General features: G+C 39.7%; 1 protein-coding gene across 4 annotated transcripts in view; it reads right to left on the bottom strand.

Moving 5' to 3' along the window:
* Window positions 1–17,075, bottom strand: part of LOC114352029 (neural-cadherin) — an 82,513-nt gene extending 65,438 nt beyond the window's left edge. For all 4 annotated transcript variants that reach the window (XM_028303463.1, XM_028303464.1, XM_028303465.1 and 1 more), the window contains exons 1-2: window positions 16,989–17,075; window positions 14,002–15,327 (exon numbers count right to left, since the gene is read on the bottom strand). In XM_028303463.1, the coding sequence (XP_028159264.1) occupies window positions 14,002–15,286 (1,285 nt within the window). In that variant the 5' untranslated portion in view covers window positions 15,287–15,327; window positions 16,989–17,075. The remainder of the gene's footprint in view (window positions 1–14,001; window positions 15,328–16,988) is intronic.
* Window positions 17,076–17,294: the final 219 nt, after the last annotated feature.

The raw sequence follows: 17,294 nt of genomic DNA, 5'->3' as shown, positions 1-17,294 counted from the left end.
AGGTAATAGGTACCTCCAATGTAGTCTGGTGTGCCGGCAACTGCAAAATTTTAATATACACATAGGTAACGTAATGCAAGCAATGGTATTAAATACGACTCCAATTTCAGACTAAATTAGGCATTCCCAATCAATTGACAGCTGAAAATTGAAATACTGTCGGCGACACAAATCCATCAATACAATTTGAATGCCTTATGCCTAGATGCATAAAGTAAAATATGTATCGAAATTACGCAAATGTTTCTTTTGTTGATTTCTTAGTTATTTTGTGGTTAGCTATTTACTATGTAAAAACCTAGCACCACCTACTTAAAAAAATAAATCAAGTAACCTGAATGTACGGTACGATCGTGCTCGTACACTGAAAGTCTCGCCCGCACCTATCACACCACACATTCACAGATAAAACAAAGATAGCTCTACATTATTGTTAAGTTCAATTAATTTAATACACTCGAAGCGGCATCGTTTATATTGCTTTTGAAATCATTGTAATTTGAAACGTTTTGTCTTATCTCGGTATCAAGAAATCGAAACGATACAAAAAGATAGCTTAATTACCCGCCTACAATCTCCAAATGTCATCCATTGAAGGCCCTCAATAGTTGACGAATTAATGAATACCTTCTCACATAATACATGGCATCGGCCCGACAGCCGGTTGTAGAGCTTTGAATAAGCTATCCTACCAAAACTTGATTTAATAACGAAACGCGTTGAGTTATTAAGAATCATCGTTTATGCTTATAAGATAAACACTTTTTTATCGTCCCGCGCCGGTCCGTTCTCTTCCCTTAATTATGATATCAAAAGCCGCGTCTTGCTCGCTCTGACGCATGCACATGCAGTATGCGCGTCTCTTTCTAATCGCAGGACAATCTCCACCCGCGTTGCATCACAGCCTTCGTCGATTAAACACGTTTCTATGCGCGGTCTCGTATTTTTACGTTAAGCTATCCTACTAATCTCCGGCCCTCATAGAAAAAACAAACTATCCCGCTTCTATTTAGATTAGAACCTCGTGAGAGTACAGTGCGATGACTTGCAATACTTTCGAAGCTAATAGACAGGTTCAATTACATACCGCAAACACATATTTCATAATGATATCTGATGATGCATGAATGTGTGGAGTATCGACGGTTTATTAGGCGGCTCGATAGCGATCAATCGACAGTGATGGGATGGATGGAATACCCGTGATTTACTCCGCTCCCGCCGCTTAGTGGCATGAGGGCGTGAGAACGCGGAGTGGCCTCGGAAGCGGCGCGCACGCAAATGAAGTGCAATCTCGCTTGTGGTGAAGATCGCAAACTCGGTTAGGGAAGAGGCAAGGCGCGGATCGTCGGTCACGATTGCATTGTTGCAAATAATTCCATTAGATCACTGAGCTCAAGCGTCTCTAGCCATCCGAACCGTGGCATTGTATGACGATAAACCGTGAGTTTACCCGAAATAAAAACTTGATCAATAATTTGGTTAACCGGTGCTTACTACCGGAAATGAGAGAAAATGGTTTGAAAATGTTTCTACAAATTGCTCCAATTAGTTTTTTTTAACTAAACACCTAATGTAGCACCTACACATGTTTTGAACAAATAAACGTATTTTTATCTTTTGTTAGGATATTTTACTGTAAATTTAATGGATATAGAACTTGAAAATTAACCAAGTACTTACTGACTAACAACGTCACTTCAACGACGGTTGATGGTTCTCTTAGCCTAAGTTATGAAACTAAGTTCCTGCATGATCAATATTATAGTTAGTTCATACTCGTCTAACCAGCTTTTAAAACCGAAACTCTAGCAAACTTTAAATAGGTCGAGGCATTCAAGCTGACCTTTAAGGTAACTGACTCTACATGTGTGTATCAGTGTATGCCTTCTAAGAAACAGTAATCAAATAGAAATAACCGAAATTAAAGACCCGAGTATCTCACAGTCCCGATCTATCACTCACGTGCCGGGTTAAAGGCTACGGCATGATGCGCCAGCGCATAGTTCACACTTGTGCGTGAATACATTATTTCTTTATACGTTGCGTTTCCTGTGTTTGTGTCTATGTGTAACTTTTTAACTTTTTTATAAACAACATAGACAATGGTGTTATAAAAAGTCATTTAATAATTTTGTCCCTAAACATAATGAACTCTGAACCTCGTCCTAAACTGCCAAGACTCCTAAAGATTTAGGTTTTTCTTGTGCTTTTGTAAAGTAAAAGTGTGTTGGCTACAGTCTAGTTAGTAAATTGTATTAGCAATGTCATGTACATTTTGTTAGACACTCAGTTCCGAAGAGTAGTCTAAATTAGATTTGAAAGGATTAAATGGGTTTGAACCAGTACGTGCAATGAAAAGGTTTCCTTGAGATTTCTTTTCAGTCTCATTCTACTCGTACTGGGTAGTTAGATTAACCCTCTCGCTTGAAGATTACACACAATAAATAGTACACAATATCGTGTATGACTCACATAATATGGTGCACTACCCTGTCAACGTGTTATTTAATACACTTAAAAGTGCTTCGTGTTCGATGTAATTTATAAAATGTAACCGTGGGCACTGAATTATGTTACGAACGAATTTACTACTTCACTTTAAAAAGAAAGGCAAAATTTTCAATATACTTGAAAAATCACTCTCCTTAATTGTATCGTTGTGGTTCTACGAGTACAACAGCATGTGCTTAGGTTTTATAAATTCTGCAACGAAAATTACACTAACGTTACCGACCAAATATTCTGTTCCAATATCCTATCTATCATATTGTTAACAGCAAGTATGTAGGTACTGCTTGTTTACCGGACTGCTGAGTGCTTAATTGTGAGACACGTACTAAGTATTTGCTCAACACTTGACCACAGATCCAAAGGTTAGCTTAACCCATGTACCCAGCGAGAGCCGATGGGAAAGGCAAGGCCATTACATTACATCCACGCTCTTTCTAAGTGCCCTTTAACACGACACCGACTGACTTTCTTGTGTAACGTCACGTGCAACCACTTGTCATGACTCTACAACCTATCCCATAAACGATACCAATAAAATTAGAAACAGAGCTTCTTTTTCATATTATTATTTAATCTTAGGATTTAGAAATCAGCGGGCGAGGTAACCCCCGCCGGGCCGAACACGAATCGATCGTACGCACAAGTTCTTACTCCGATACTTCTAAAGGTCAATATCAAACACAAATTACTCATCTAATGAACGATTCCACTCGAGCCCTCAGTAATTTGTTTGTATCTGACCGTTTGTTATTAATCGAATTACTTTATATTCCTAACCGTAAATCATGGATAATTTATTTACGCTTCTAACATCATGTTGAAAAATGGTTGTGAATCACAAACATGGCAGTGACCACTTTGTGCAGTTAGATATTTAAAAGTCCCAGAGGATGATCTAGCGTGACGACCGCAATCCGTGTCGAAGTATGTTTAAGTTTCGCAACCGAGGCTCTAATCATCGGGCACGAATCGTCAAAATGGTTGATGCACGACAAGAGCATCAGGCGTTAACGGTCCAGCGTCACCCGCGAATCGGGGCTGCGTCGGACGGACGGCAATCAACGCGCTTACCTTAACGAAAAAGTAATTGCATCAATTTAGCGGTCACAAATCCCGAGTGCCTAAATAACAGTGTTAGCCGACACGTTTTCCCAAACGATTAATCATATGGTTCTAGCATCAGAATTAAACAACGACAAGTTATTAGCGGGAAAGGTGCTCTATAAAAATGTAGAGTGATGAATTGGCCATCCGTGTCAGTAATTATGATTCTATGATTCACGCGGCGGAAATGGCGAGCGTTTCAATGTTATTTAGTATTCTACTGTTATTTATAAACTGTCCAAACTGGAGCAAGTGTAATCTGGGAATGTTTATTCTGGGGATTACTGTACTGAAAGTTTACACTGCTCTTTACTGCTCTATTGTCCCCATGACAAACGCTTTAGGTCTCCTCCAGATTCCATCCGTATATTATTTTGGATAAGTATAAAACGTATTCATAGGCTGGTTGAAATGCTTTAATTAACAACATTTTAACAAATTAATATAAAGCATAATAATAAATAATCATAATGAATGTCATTAACAAACTTGAACAAAATGTTTCTCCGTAAACTGCAAATGCCATAATATTGCCAATTTACACAAGGCATTATTTTTAAAAATCGAGTGTCTTATTTTTTACCTACTTTAACTCTTTGAAAGAGCCGACATATTATTTAGTAATTGTAGTTATTGCATTCCCCAGAGGATAATACACACTAGATTACCGTAATTAAATAACACCCAGGAATTCCGCGAGAATTATGAACAGGATGAGCTAAAAGCTAGGTATTTTTTATCTTCATTTAAGTCTGAAATGTAACATGCAATAGCAGTGACTACAACTTTTCTCACGGGTAAATAATATGAAATAATGCTGTTTGCACTTGCAAAATTCTAGCTAACATCCTTTTTAATTCTAAAACCTTTATTTATGAGCATTCTTATTCCAATTCCATTTCAAACATTGTATTTCCACTAGCTTTATGAATCAAAAATGTTTTAATGGTCCGTTTATTACATAATTTAATTCGCCGTTTGTTCTCTGTAGTTCAAAATGCAAATTATCAAAGTTAAACACTCAATAGGGTAAAACATTGCGGTTTGGGTCCGACCACACAATCATGGTCGAAATTCCGCACTGCAGACATATCTTTGATAAGTCAATTTGCTTTTATTCAAGTACATTTCGATTTTCGCATGATTAATTTTAATTTTCTACTCAATAAAACCAACAAGGTCCAGGGACATTCGCAGTGAGGGCCACGGCCACATTATTGCCCTCGGAGTATTTCCCCCGGGTGGCAGAGTGCTAATAATTGCACCTTACATCCCTGAGGTCTACTAAATCTTAATAAAACAGAGAACATAATATACCTACCCCTCCCTAATCTGTATTCAGGATCTAATAAATTAAGCACACGTTATCCTAGCTAGAAAGATTCCGACGAAAACACACGAATAACTCAAAAGTACGTTTACCTTTAGCCATAAAAGAACATTGTACCTATAATACCAAAAGAGTACAGAAATGCTTTAATTAAAATGTGAGGGCGCGGCCAGAGCAATGCAATGTCTAGCAGCTATAAAGCGATGTATGGCTAATATTAGAGGCATTCATCCACCTGGCTTAGTGAGTAATTTCGTTTTATACTACAGCTCCCGCGACCTCCCGACCCCACTCCGAGGCACGACGCGACGTTCTACTTGACACGGCCTGATAATGAACCACATCTACCTATTAAGTAAGAAAACACTTAGGTACACGGTACACAAGAAAGGGTGCAATTAAGCATTTTAATTGAATCTTGGATGCCCCTGAGTTTTAGACGTAATGAAGTTCCTGATCAATTTGAATGGAAGCTTACAGTTAAGATCCGCATACTTTGATTGATTACAAGAAATGCGTAAGCTTTAATAACCAGCAACGGAGTCCGATTTAATCATTGTCTTGATAAACTTTTTATAATTACAGCTTTGCAGCCGTCGAAGTCAATAGCAACCCGAGGCGAGTGAGTAGCATTATTTATTAAACCCAACCGTTTCTATGTAGGGCGGTGAGTGCCGCAACTCGCTAATACAATACAAGAGTAAAGTCCGAGTTAGTATTCGAGACGTCTCTTATAACTTTAGCGAGCCTGCTTAACGTCGAGGGGAGAACTTACGTCTGGCTCTAAGTTCTAACTATGAATGTCAATCGTAGACCTGGAGTGGTCTAAAGTGCCCTCATTGCGAAACCGAACAATGTGAAATGAAGTGCATGCACTGCGGAGCTGGCACGCCCTAGGGTGATCAAATTGCGACTTGCGAAAAACACCCCTTTGTGGGTTCAAATGGCACAGAGAAGCAAGCTTGCGTAATAATAATAATAAGTAGGAAAACTTTTTTCTTTGTTTTAATTACCTATTCATTTTAAAGCCAATCCGTCTAATTTTCTCCCGAAATAAAACAGAAATAAATCAAATAAAATTCAACCAAATCTATATGTAAGATATAGTAGAAAATATAATATTGTTTCAGTTACATAATTTTCAGTAACAATGCCGTGCAATATTTCGAACGGGCCGAACTAATACAGGAGTCATGAAATTTTGTGAGGTCAGAGTCAAAATTGGAGCTGACGCGAATATGAAACGACAGAATTGACGTCAAGTGATAACAGTTTATGGGTGATGTCTCTCTTCGCAGAAATTCCTAACCAAACACACGACCCATTTTGGCCACGAAATTGCAATAAACATGAAGGCTGTTTCTCTACTAATAGGTAAGTCCAAAATGGTGCCGTAAAATGTAAGCAACAAAGCAACGAACACACCGTTTGTATCAAAACATTATACGAGCAAACAATGTCATGACTACGAACTCAAATTGACCGTAAAACGGAAACACATGTTTTAACTTTTAATTGGCAAGCACCCCTTTGTATTAACAAAGGTATTGACTATGATGAGGTGTTTAATTTTGCACCTGAAATTCGTAATACAACAATATGCTACGAATTCATTTATTACTGTTTGTTTAAACACAGAAAACATAAACACATCAGCAAATTCAGTGAAGTTTCGGCATGGAAAAGTTTTTTCTAACTTTTCGTTAAAATTTTCCTCATTTGAACTCAAAAATGTTACAGAAAATATTCGTAACATGCGGGTTGAAACCGCGTTACGGGTACCAAACATAAGAAACCATTCTCATTCAACATTACTGAGTTTTCCCTAACAATGAAAAGTTTCCTTTTATGCCGGCTTCCAACTCTTCGTGTACCGTATCGGCACGATGCTGATATTTGAGGATGAGGTCACGCGAGGCGTGTAAAACTAACGGCAGTACTTTATCTCGCACCCTCGCATCGAATATTGATGGCTGGCCACTGGCGCACCGCAGTGCGATTGACGGGATCGTTTGCCTCATTAATTGAGGATAATCGGTGCTGTAGAGCTTTTTGTTGTTTACAAGCGATTGTTCATCGTGAATTTTCTAACCCCATCAAAAGTTATAGCGAAAATATCAAAGTCATACCAGACCATTTCACATAACGGCCAATGTAAGTGGCACCAATCGTATCCAATCTAGTTGAACGCATACAAGACACTTAATAGCTTCAAATATGGATAGGCCATTTGTTACACGGCAAATAAACGCGATCTCACGTCAGTTGAACGTGTAAGAGCATCGCGACGATTCCGTTTAGGAAGACGAGCAAATGACCGCAATGAAATCACAATCATAGTGAAAGCCCACAAATGGACAGCCAGATCGTGGCACTGACACTCTCGCCGATGCCGTGATGTTTACACATCTAATTATAGGTGAGAGAAGTGCACGCGTTACTCGCACTCACGAGTCACGATGTAAGATCATTGTTTAAGATATTACTATGTAGTTTGTCGGTGTACCACGGAGAAGAAAACAACTGTTGATAGTAACTTGGAATCCATGGAGTTAGATTTTCCTAATTCATTAAAAAAATTAAGGCACACGATCCTAATATGTACTTCAGAAATTTTAGAAAAGAAGCTTTTTCGCATCATGTCAGAAGTAACTTATTACAAATTCCCCATTTCCAAGTAACATCCCACATTGCTTTTCCTAATTCATTTAAAAAATTAAAGCACAAGATCCTGATAGATATGTACGAGTACTACAGAAATTTTAGAAAAGAAGCTTTTTCGCATCATGTCAGAAGTAACTTATTACAAATTCCCCATTTCCAAATAACATCCCACATTGCAAACCCCAGAAATAATCAAGGCCGACCACACACAATAGAGTTGTACATTTATTAAGATAAATGGGGTAGGGCGAATAAATTTTATTAACTTGCGACTCTCCCAACTCTCCGAAAATAAATAAACCAAGCTACCAATAGGTAAGGGAATTTGAAAAGGTTTTATTTTACACGATACACGTTCTATGTATTTGTATACTTCTGTTTACTAAACTCGAAATAACAACCATATTCTGTAGATGTTACACGCAATAAACCCTCTGCTTTCTTTAATTTTTTCCCAAGGGCCATTATGTGTCATATCAATTAAAATTGTTTAATTGCTACTAACCACACAAGACGCATCCTCATCAGCCGAGAGAAAGAAACAAAATGACTTTAGGACGAAGGGAAGTTCAACTGTCATGCTAAATTAGTCGTTTAACAAATTGTGATTATAAATACAAAGCCTACTTAGTCCTAAGTAACAAACAGCTTAGCCTCAGACTATTAAGCAAGCTTGCAGCTTTAAATTATCTTCTAACTGTAATAGTAGAATATTCCGCGGCAGTAGTTAATTAGACGGGTAATATTTTTCAAAGCTACTTGTTTGAAGACTTTTTGCTAGTCTGGGATTATTTTTAATTGATCCATATCCCAGCCTCAGAGGAATTTCGGAATATGATAGTTCAAACCAGTTCTAACTCGAGCTGGTTAGCGGAGAACAGATGTGTTCATAGGCTGGGGTCAGTCAGGCATAGGAAGTGCGCATACGTAATTGCGGCGGACACAATGAGGGGAATTGGCCAGTGCGTCGATTGTTGTGCGACCGACGCCCGCGCCTATTGCCATTGATTGAATGAATGAACTTAACANTTAACCCTTAAATTGGCACTCATTGAACCCTTGCTTCAAAAATGGTCAAATTTGGGATTTAGGTATTGTTTTGATAGATTAAGAAAAAAATTTTTTCTTTTTGAAAAAAATTCAATTAGTATAGAAGTTATGACATGTCACTCAAAACGGACATTGCCAATTATTTAGCATTACATCCATGTCACTTAGGGAGGACATTGCCAGTTTAGGAAAACAAACGTAAAACAACTTTTATTAATAACAATACAGAAATCCCTGATAATCAGCCTCTGGCTAATCCAGCGCCTTTTGCAATCCATCCGGACTATTTACTGTTGATTTTACATAAATTTATCAAAAAATACCCAGACATATAAAAAGAGAAACTGACTGCCTGATATATCAACATAAAACCCAAACCGGTGTGTATAAAGACACAAATTTTGGCATGTAGGTTCCTTATTAGGGTCTAAGGGTGTTATCAGAAAGGATTTTTCCAAAATTACCCCCTAAGGGGATGAAATGGGGGTCCAAAGTTTGTAGGGCGAAACAAAATTAGTTGCACTATTTAATTCGAAACTTCACAGGAGTACTCCTATGGATAAATTAATAAACACGTGTTTCAGGTTATTTCAGAATTCAACTCCTAAAAGGGGGAAATGGGGTAAAAATTTCTAAAAATCAACATGAGTATTTATTACAGATACATGGCGTTGTCCGTTTTAGGTGACATAACATTTGTAACCTTAAAATGAATGAAAAAAAATCGATATTTTTTTACAGTTTTGGCAATAATCGTCAGTTTTATTCGTTAATATTCTAAAATCAGTCAATAAAGCACAAGAACAAGTGTAATACCCACAGTGTTGCCATATTTATCAACAGCGAAAACTTGACCTTGCTGTTACAGTTATTCAACTGTCTTAATTTTTAAAATTCGCGGTTTTTTATGGAACTACTGCCCCGTGTTTCACATAAAATATCATGCTTTTTATAAAATATCCCTTGAAAGTCGATAAATTGCTTTAATTTAGATTCTGTAGGCAATTGTTTGACATGTCCTTTATAACGGGCAGAAACCATTTAAGGGTTAACAAACTGCGTAACATAACAAACGAAACGGATAGTAACCACTGCGAGTCAACCATCATCACTGATGTCCCCTTTCATTTACGTGTTTGCTACATTATCTATAGCTAGTTAAGCCCTATTTAAATAAAATACAGTAAAAGGTTAACCCTCGTCATGAAACATACGTGTCCCTATGTACTCCATCTTAAAAGAACCGTATAAATTGGATTTCAGTCGACTGCACCCCACTCGGATGTGCCAATTTCTACCCAACGAATCGCTAGATTACCGCCGTCGCCGGTCGCACCAATATTAAATTCATCAATTCAGTAAACGCCGAGTTCGTAAACGAATATTAATTTCGACACTTCAACCAATCGCAAAGAGATTTAGGTTAGCACAGATTGTTATCTCTACGGTAATTTGTTTGTTCGACTGTTACATAACGTAGATTTATTTGCAAAATATTCAATATCGCTTATTTTCGGTTTGCAAGTAACAAAGCACAAAGTGAGTGACCGGAGCTGATGTTATTCCGCTCTCCGATATGCCACGCTTTGCAGCTTTGCTATAAAAAGCTTGCTACAAGTGTTCAAAGAAAGTTAGGTACTTTGATCTTTCCGTTGACGACTCGACGTTCACGGTTTTTGTCACATCTATGATCATACACTCGTGCAGAAATTCTAATTAGCATATTGCTATTAATCCAGAAAAAAAACATTACAGAAGAATAGTTAGTGCATAAACATTACTTGAATCATCATCATCATCATCTCAGCCATAGGACGTCCACTGCTGAACACAGGCCTTCCCCAATGCTTTCCATGTTACTCGGTTGGTAGCGGATTACTTGAATGGTTCTGGCATATTCAACATCTCATAAAATCCTCAGATAATAGAGTAAACAAAGACTCCTCTAGCCGGAGTATCGCAAAATTGATACTTTCTTAAAGGATACCTTCCCTTGCTGTAACGTGCACCATCTTTCTTACGGGATTAAAATGCCACCCTCGCCTCACATCGCACCTGTTCCGCTTTATTGCTTCAGAAGTATTATACATACTCGTACTTACTGAGAGAATTACATGAAAAATAACGCTGTTATATTTTTTCATCGACACGGAATCAAAAGCTATGTACTGAATAGGATAACAATAACAGATCAAACCTAACGAGAGTTCCTGAAAATCTCTTCGAATCCTTTGTCGATTGACGGTTCAAAGAGAAGCAATGCTGCAAGAGAAGAGAATTAATTTGCCAATAGTGCTCGCTTTTCAACAGACAAAGGTACTTTGACGGAGCTCCCTCGAGTATCCAGCAATGCTCTACAAGCAGCATTGCGGGCTTGAGCTCAAAATTGTTTCATCTATGTTTATTTTTGGAGCGCGCAAATATTGAAGGGTTGTATAATGAAATGATTTAACTAAATATTATACAAATTACCGTCCGTCCAACGTAAATAAGACCCTGTCCGCTCTCTATTATCTATTGAAACATCCCATACAACATAATAATGATTAGATTCCTAGAGGTGCGGGGTGTTCTGGCAATGGTGCCTCGGGCTCGGCCACCCACCACGGCTCGCTGTCTGTCCAGAATGTTAATTAAACAAGTCGGATCACGATTTATTTTGATAACACGAGATAACACCAACTGGGATTTCGAGTTTCCTGATTTTGGATATTTTCAATGTTTGTGAATTTTCGTCATCTTTAGAATAATCAATATGTACCTAATTATTAATGTACGAGCAGTTTTGATAAATTAATTATGGTACGGAGATAGACTGAACCTCAAAAAAGGAAGCACCTGGGTAATTTGCCGCAACAATTCTTGAAGGTGGTGAAATAGGGAAAGTTTGCATGAAGAACGAAAAAGGGGAGAAAAACTCATATCAATTCTTCAGTTAACGATCGTGTTTAGAGCAAGACAGATCGAAATACACGAGTGCGAAGCCGCAAGCAAGAGCTATATCTGATAAAAAAACCTGATTGAATTAACGTTTTACCATTTTTCTTTCAATATTTGAAAACCGGTCAGATACGTAATTACCAACGAATATCTAACATTCTATAAAAATACTTGATCATCATCGTCATGATTGTCACGGCTAGATGGAATTGGCTGAGGCCGTGCGACAGGTCCCCGATTATCCACGCATTGGGCACGGTGGTCGCGAGCGCAACCTGTGGCTGCTACCATTCGACGCGACAATGCACTTGCGCGTAATGGGAATAATGGGAATTCCACGCGCACCGATGCCACCTCGTGCCACTTTTGATTTCTGACAGCGATCTAGGAACGCGCCGTGGAATCCGCAACGAGTTTTTGTAGCAATCATGTCGGCTGGAATGCGACTAAAGAAATGCTTCACAATAAACACACAATGTGAGGTAGAGACCAAGCAAGATAATCTCGTAAATTACGATTCTTGTTGACACCTTTAGCTCCGAAAAGTTAGATTAAACATGTTTACACTTTTATTAAAATTACGTGTACCTACTATATTGAATTAGTAAAAGTAACCTTGCATATTAATTGGTAATCTTATTGGATTCTGCCAAGATAACTTCAATTTAGAAAACAATAACAATTTAGATTGTAACGAAAAAACAAACAATTTCTTTTGCACAATTTGACCGTTTTAGATCGGAATTAGCGAGCATTGCTTGCGGGTCGTTTCGAGCGAACCTAACAAGATCTAATTTGTAAGTAGTCACTAGGTTAACGATAACGAATCACAATGGGAATCGTGATGGGAGCGGGCCGCGGTGCCGCGGATGCTGGTCGTGTCTCGTGACCGGACCTGTCGTGTTCATGCTCCGCTGCCTCTGCACCATTCGCTGTGACAGGTGCGTGGTGAACTGCATTGGATCGGAACTTACGAGTGCCCACCGTAATCACAAATGGGATTTACTTTTAAAGTGATTTGGCTATTAAAGATAAACCCATAGAGCGGTACCCAGATATACTTATAATTTTATCGACTATCATAAAATCGAAATGTGTACGATCAAATTAATGGCAGTTTTAACGATTTCGTTGTCAAGAACCTGAACGTTAAACATGTTTGCTCTATAAAAATTAAATGAGGGCAATATCAGGCATAAATGACATGCAAATACAAACGACAATTTTGTCACCGGTCATTGTTAATATTTGATAAACATTGGAAATCGTATGTGTATAGAACTTCCAAAGCAAATAGCGTGCAAGGCAAATACCACTAGCGATGGTGCGATGTTCTATTGTTTATAGTTTGAACAAAAGAATCTGTGAAATAATTCAACAGCTACGAAACAATCTAGAAAAAGGAGTTGGTGGTGCAATCATCTTAATTAAAGTCGGGTCGTGACCGAGGGCGAGGGCTGCCCGAGAACTTCGGAAGGGATGCACGCCCCTTGCACGACTGCGATCGCTTTTGCTCTCATAATCCCGATGAAGTAATCATTTCTCGAATAGGTACCTACTACTTCCTTCGAGTTGTGCGGTAATTTTATGGCGCTTAAGTTTTATTCATCGCGGTTTTAGCGGGTGTTAATTAGGCTTGACTAATGCTAATGAGATTCATAAATTAAACATTAAACTACCTAACCCCTCGTTTTCATTGAACTAATATTACAAGCAGCAGAAACATAATAATGTTTGTGGTTATAACTCTGGATAAAAAGTTGGCCGAGATATCAATCGAGAATATTGAAGCATTTCAAAACAATACCCATATCAATTTCCAACTCGTTTTGCAATAACAAATATTCAAACGATGTCGATGTTATCAATCTGGCATAAATAAGTAGGTAGTTTGTTTTTTGTAAACAATGCCCGCCGTAAGATACTCCCACGCATCCCTATTCTTTCCTTGTCATTATCCCAATTCTCTCGATAGAGACATTAGAAATTATAAGTGGTACACCTGAACAAAAACTATAAGGCCTCTGGGGGAAAAAAGTAAAATAATATAATGTGATGCGAGACGATTTGCTACAGTTCGGGCGCGCCATGTTATTTTTATTAAAGTTTTTTGTAGAGGCACGCGTTTATTGCTTTGCGTCTTGCGTCTGAACAAGAATTATACTGCCTTGGTGACTACAAACGATATTCGTTTATACCTACACTAATTCGATAACTTTTTAAACCTTTTTTCTTTACATTGATCCACACTTTTGCATTTACATTGATGATTTGATTTGATGCTTGATGATTCATATACCTACTCGGTGCAAGTATTGTTTTGCTAAAATATCTATTCTAAGTAGACTAGAGTAGGCCCATAATAATATGATTATGCTATAATCTAAAGCTAAACTCACCTCCGTTTCCAGCGTTGGTGATTGTCACCCAAAAGTCAATGGTCTTCTCAGGTCCCAACTCCTCATAGTCCCACTTCTTTTTAACTTTCACTACACCACTTGGTTCAACGGTAACCCATGGATTTTCGTCCCGAATTTTAAATGTCTCGCGGTCGGTTTCTTTTTCAAGCGTAAAAACTGCACGTCCTTCTACTTCACCGTCAGCTTCGGTGAATTCGATACGTTTCGTCGGACGGACTGCACGAGTAACGCGACGCTTCTCGCGGTGAAGCGTTGGCAATTTCTTTCTATTGCGGATCACGAATTCGAGAAAGACGCGAGCAGGTCGGCTCTTACGCGGCGGAGAGCCAGTGTCGTGAGCAAGCACCCTCAACTCCGCCTCGTGGCTGTCAGGTTCACCCGCCAAAATTAACTCCCCCGTCTGCGGCACTATAACTGCCAGATTGCTCGGGTTAGTCAATGAATAATACACCCGATCGCCGTCAGCATCGTAAGCGTGAACCGTGCCAATACTAGAGAATCTCTGCCAATGAGCCGAACCATTCGGACCATTTTCATTAGGTGTCCCATTCACAGCAAAATAATAGATCTCTTGCTCGAAAAGGGGCTCGTGGTCATTTTCATTAGTGACGTCGATCCGGACGGGCAGGCTGACTTTATTGGCCCCGTGAAGGTCCGTCGCTTGAATAACCAACTCGTAGAAACTCTTTTCTTCAGTGTCCAACGGTTCCGTAGCGATAATCTCTACATCGCCCTCCGTAATGACAGATTTGACGGCAGGAATTTCGTGTGAACCTTTACTTTTATCTCGCAGCGAAAACACGGAGTCTTGGTTCCCCTTGAGAATTTTGTAGGCGATGGGGCCTACGTCGACTAATGCAGTAGCCTTGAGTGGGGGAAGGTCAACGGCAGTGCCTGCTGGCGCATTTTCGGGAATCTCTCCCCGCAGGTGGTCAGCACCAGCAAAATGTAGCATCGTCCTTCTGTCCACGACTAAGAGGTGGATGGAGTGGGCGGCGCTACTGTATGGCGTTTGCTCCAAGACGGCGAGGTTGAGCGGCTGATTAAGTAGCGGTTCTAGGTCAGCTGTGGTCATGAGTAGGCCGTCATCGAGGAGTGTGAAGAAGGGAGCGTACTCGGGGTCAAGGAGCGTGTATCTGGAATGGTTGCCGGTGAAATGTCGAACTGCGTGCCCGGGCCGGACATCGTGCGGCACGAGGATGAGCGCGTGTGCTATGCTCAAGGCGCAGAGCAAGGCCCCGCCTGCTAGCACAGTTCGCGCCATTATTGTTGTGAGTTCCTCTCAGTCAGTCCAACATCCCATGCCTAGAATAGAATACATCGTTCAGTGTAAATAAATATTCTTCAAATATTAAAGAGCCTACTTACACACCTATTGGATGTTATGAATATGAAGATAACGTGGTGACAAAATGGCAGAGCTGTTTGTTTATGTTAACCTACAGTTAACTCCAGAGATTAGGTAATTATCGGACAAGTAGGTACCTACCTACCTACATACATATTTAATCACCTACCTACTTGGATAGGTGTTTTAAAAATATTAACTGCTGGCTTAATCCTTACTGTGTTGCGTTTTTTAAAGACAGAACTTTATATATGTATATGATAACTAATTAAAACATTAAATTAATTAGGTATCCAGGTAGGTAATCGTACTTCTAGTCTTTCATTATGATTATAACTTGAGGATCCATCAATAGAGCTAGAAAATATTACTTACTATAGGGGCAAGAGGTAACTATGGGGTCAAATAACACCTCAATAGGTTACAGGTAATTTAACATTAAGCAAAATAGTAAGTCTCAAATCTTTCAACAATTAAAATTCTAAATCACGTAGGAGAGAGCAACGCGTAAAACCGATAGCGCCGCGCTCTCTCTGAAATTCAAAATGCCCAAATTAAAAAAAAACCTTAACTACGAGGTAATAGGAGGTGGGTATTCTAATTAACCGGAAGATATTACCTACCTAGTTAAAGCTTCGTTATCGCGACGAGCACTAACATTGAAATAATAAGATTGTTAATTATCTTAGGTGGAAAGTGTGGAAACCTCAGATCAAAGTTCTATGATCTGAGGTGGAAACCTATCACAAAATTCCAAAACAGAAGCGTAGGTAGTCAATGCTTCATCATCAGCCACCTGAGGGCAAGTCAAATCAACTCTGATTCTGAGTCAATTCTGATCTAACGTCCTAACCTGTGCCTACCACAAGCTAAATGAGTGTGTGAATAGACGAAAACAAATCAGTTTCGAAAGAACTGAATGACAGTAAACAGGTAGGTATGTTTTTAATTAACTATCGTTGCAATTATGTGTGGCATGCGACAGGATGACGAAAACGCGCGCCGTCGGTGCACGGCGGCCGACGCGTCGGTCCTAGCGCGGGCGGGCCGACACGTAGGGCGGCAGGCAAGGCGCACACACGCGAGCTTTATTTAGGCGGCAGGCGGCGACGCCGGCGTCTCGCGAGCCGCGCCGCCGCCGATCAATACCCCCGTTGCGCCGTCGCGCGACCTTTTTCCGAGCCAATCTCGACTCTCTGCACGCTCCCGTTCACGACACCATCAAATATTCACACACTCATTTTGCTGAATAACACAGCTCACGCTATTTCTGCATACCCAAACACCGTCTTCCAATTCTCAAGATTCGACGCAATCCTACTCTTAACGATGTGAGATATCACCACCAGCCAGCCAATAGTTTTCAGAACCAGCCGTTGTCACCACGCTATTTCACATTTCAGACACCATCAAACACCACTACACGACTAATTAACAACATTTTCATTCACCAATTAGAAACAATCCATGATTAACCTAAACTTCGATAGTAAACATGTGATCTGAATGTAAACAAATTAAAGAAATCCCGATAAATACGAACTCTACCACACTCAAGAAGGTGGTTAATCACAATAGAACTAGGTTTTAATTAAATAGTTGCTTTCAAAATACGTACTTCATGAAAGTGATACACTTTTACGATATCGGAACGTTTGACAGATGCAGTCGAAAAGAGACATACAGTCCGCACCCGACAGCGTCTGAACGAGACTGAATCGCAGCCGGCCGCGGCGCGCGCGCGTATCGAGCGCGCCCCGCCCGGCCCGCCACCCCCGCGTGACCACCCCTGTCCCGGCCCGGCTCCTACAAGCTTTGCCACCCCTCCGCAAAGCTGCATGCACTATAATTCCCCTTTCTTTTCTATAATAATATCTCATATTTGGCAATATGCACCAAATGCTACCCTGAATCATGCGTGGCG

Source organism: Ostrinia furnacalis, unplaced genomic scaffold (genome assembly GCF_004193835.3).
Source record: "Ostrinia furnacalis isolate ACB-3 unplaced genomic scaffold, ASM419383v2 OfSCF1242, whole genome shotgun sequence".
In the NCBI taxonomy this organism is placed as follows: Eukaryota; Metazoa; Arthropoda; class Insecta; order Lepidoptera; family Crambidae; genus Ostrinia; species Ostrinia furnacalis.
The sequence above is the reverse complement of the archived record's forward strand: the minus strand, read 5'-3'. Positions and strand labels throughout refer to the sequence as shown.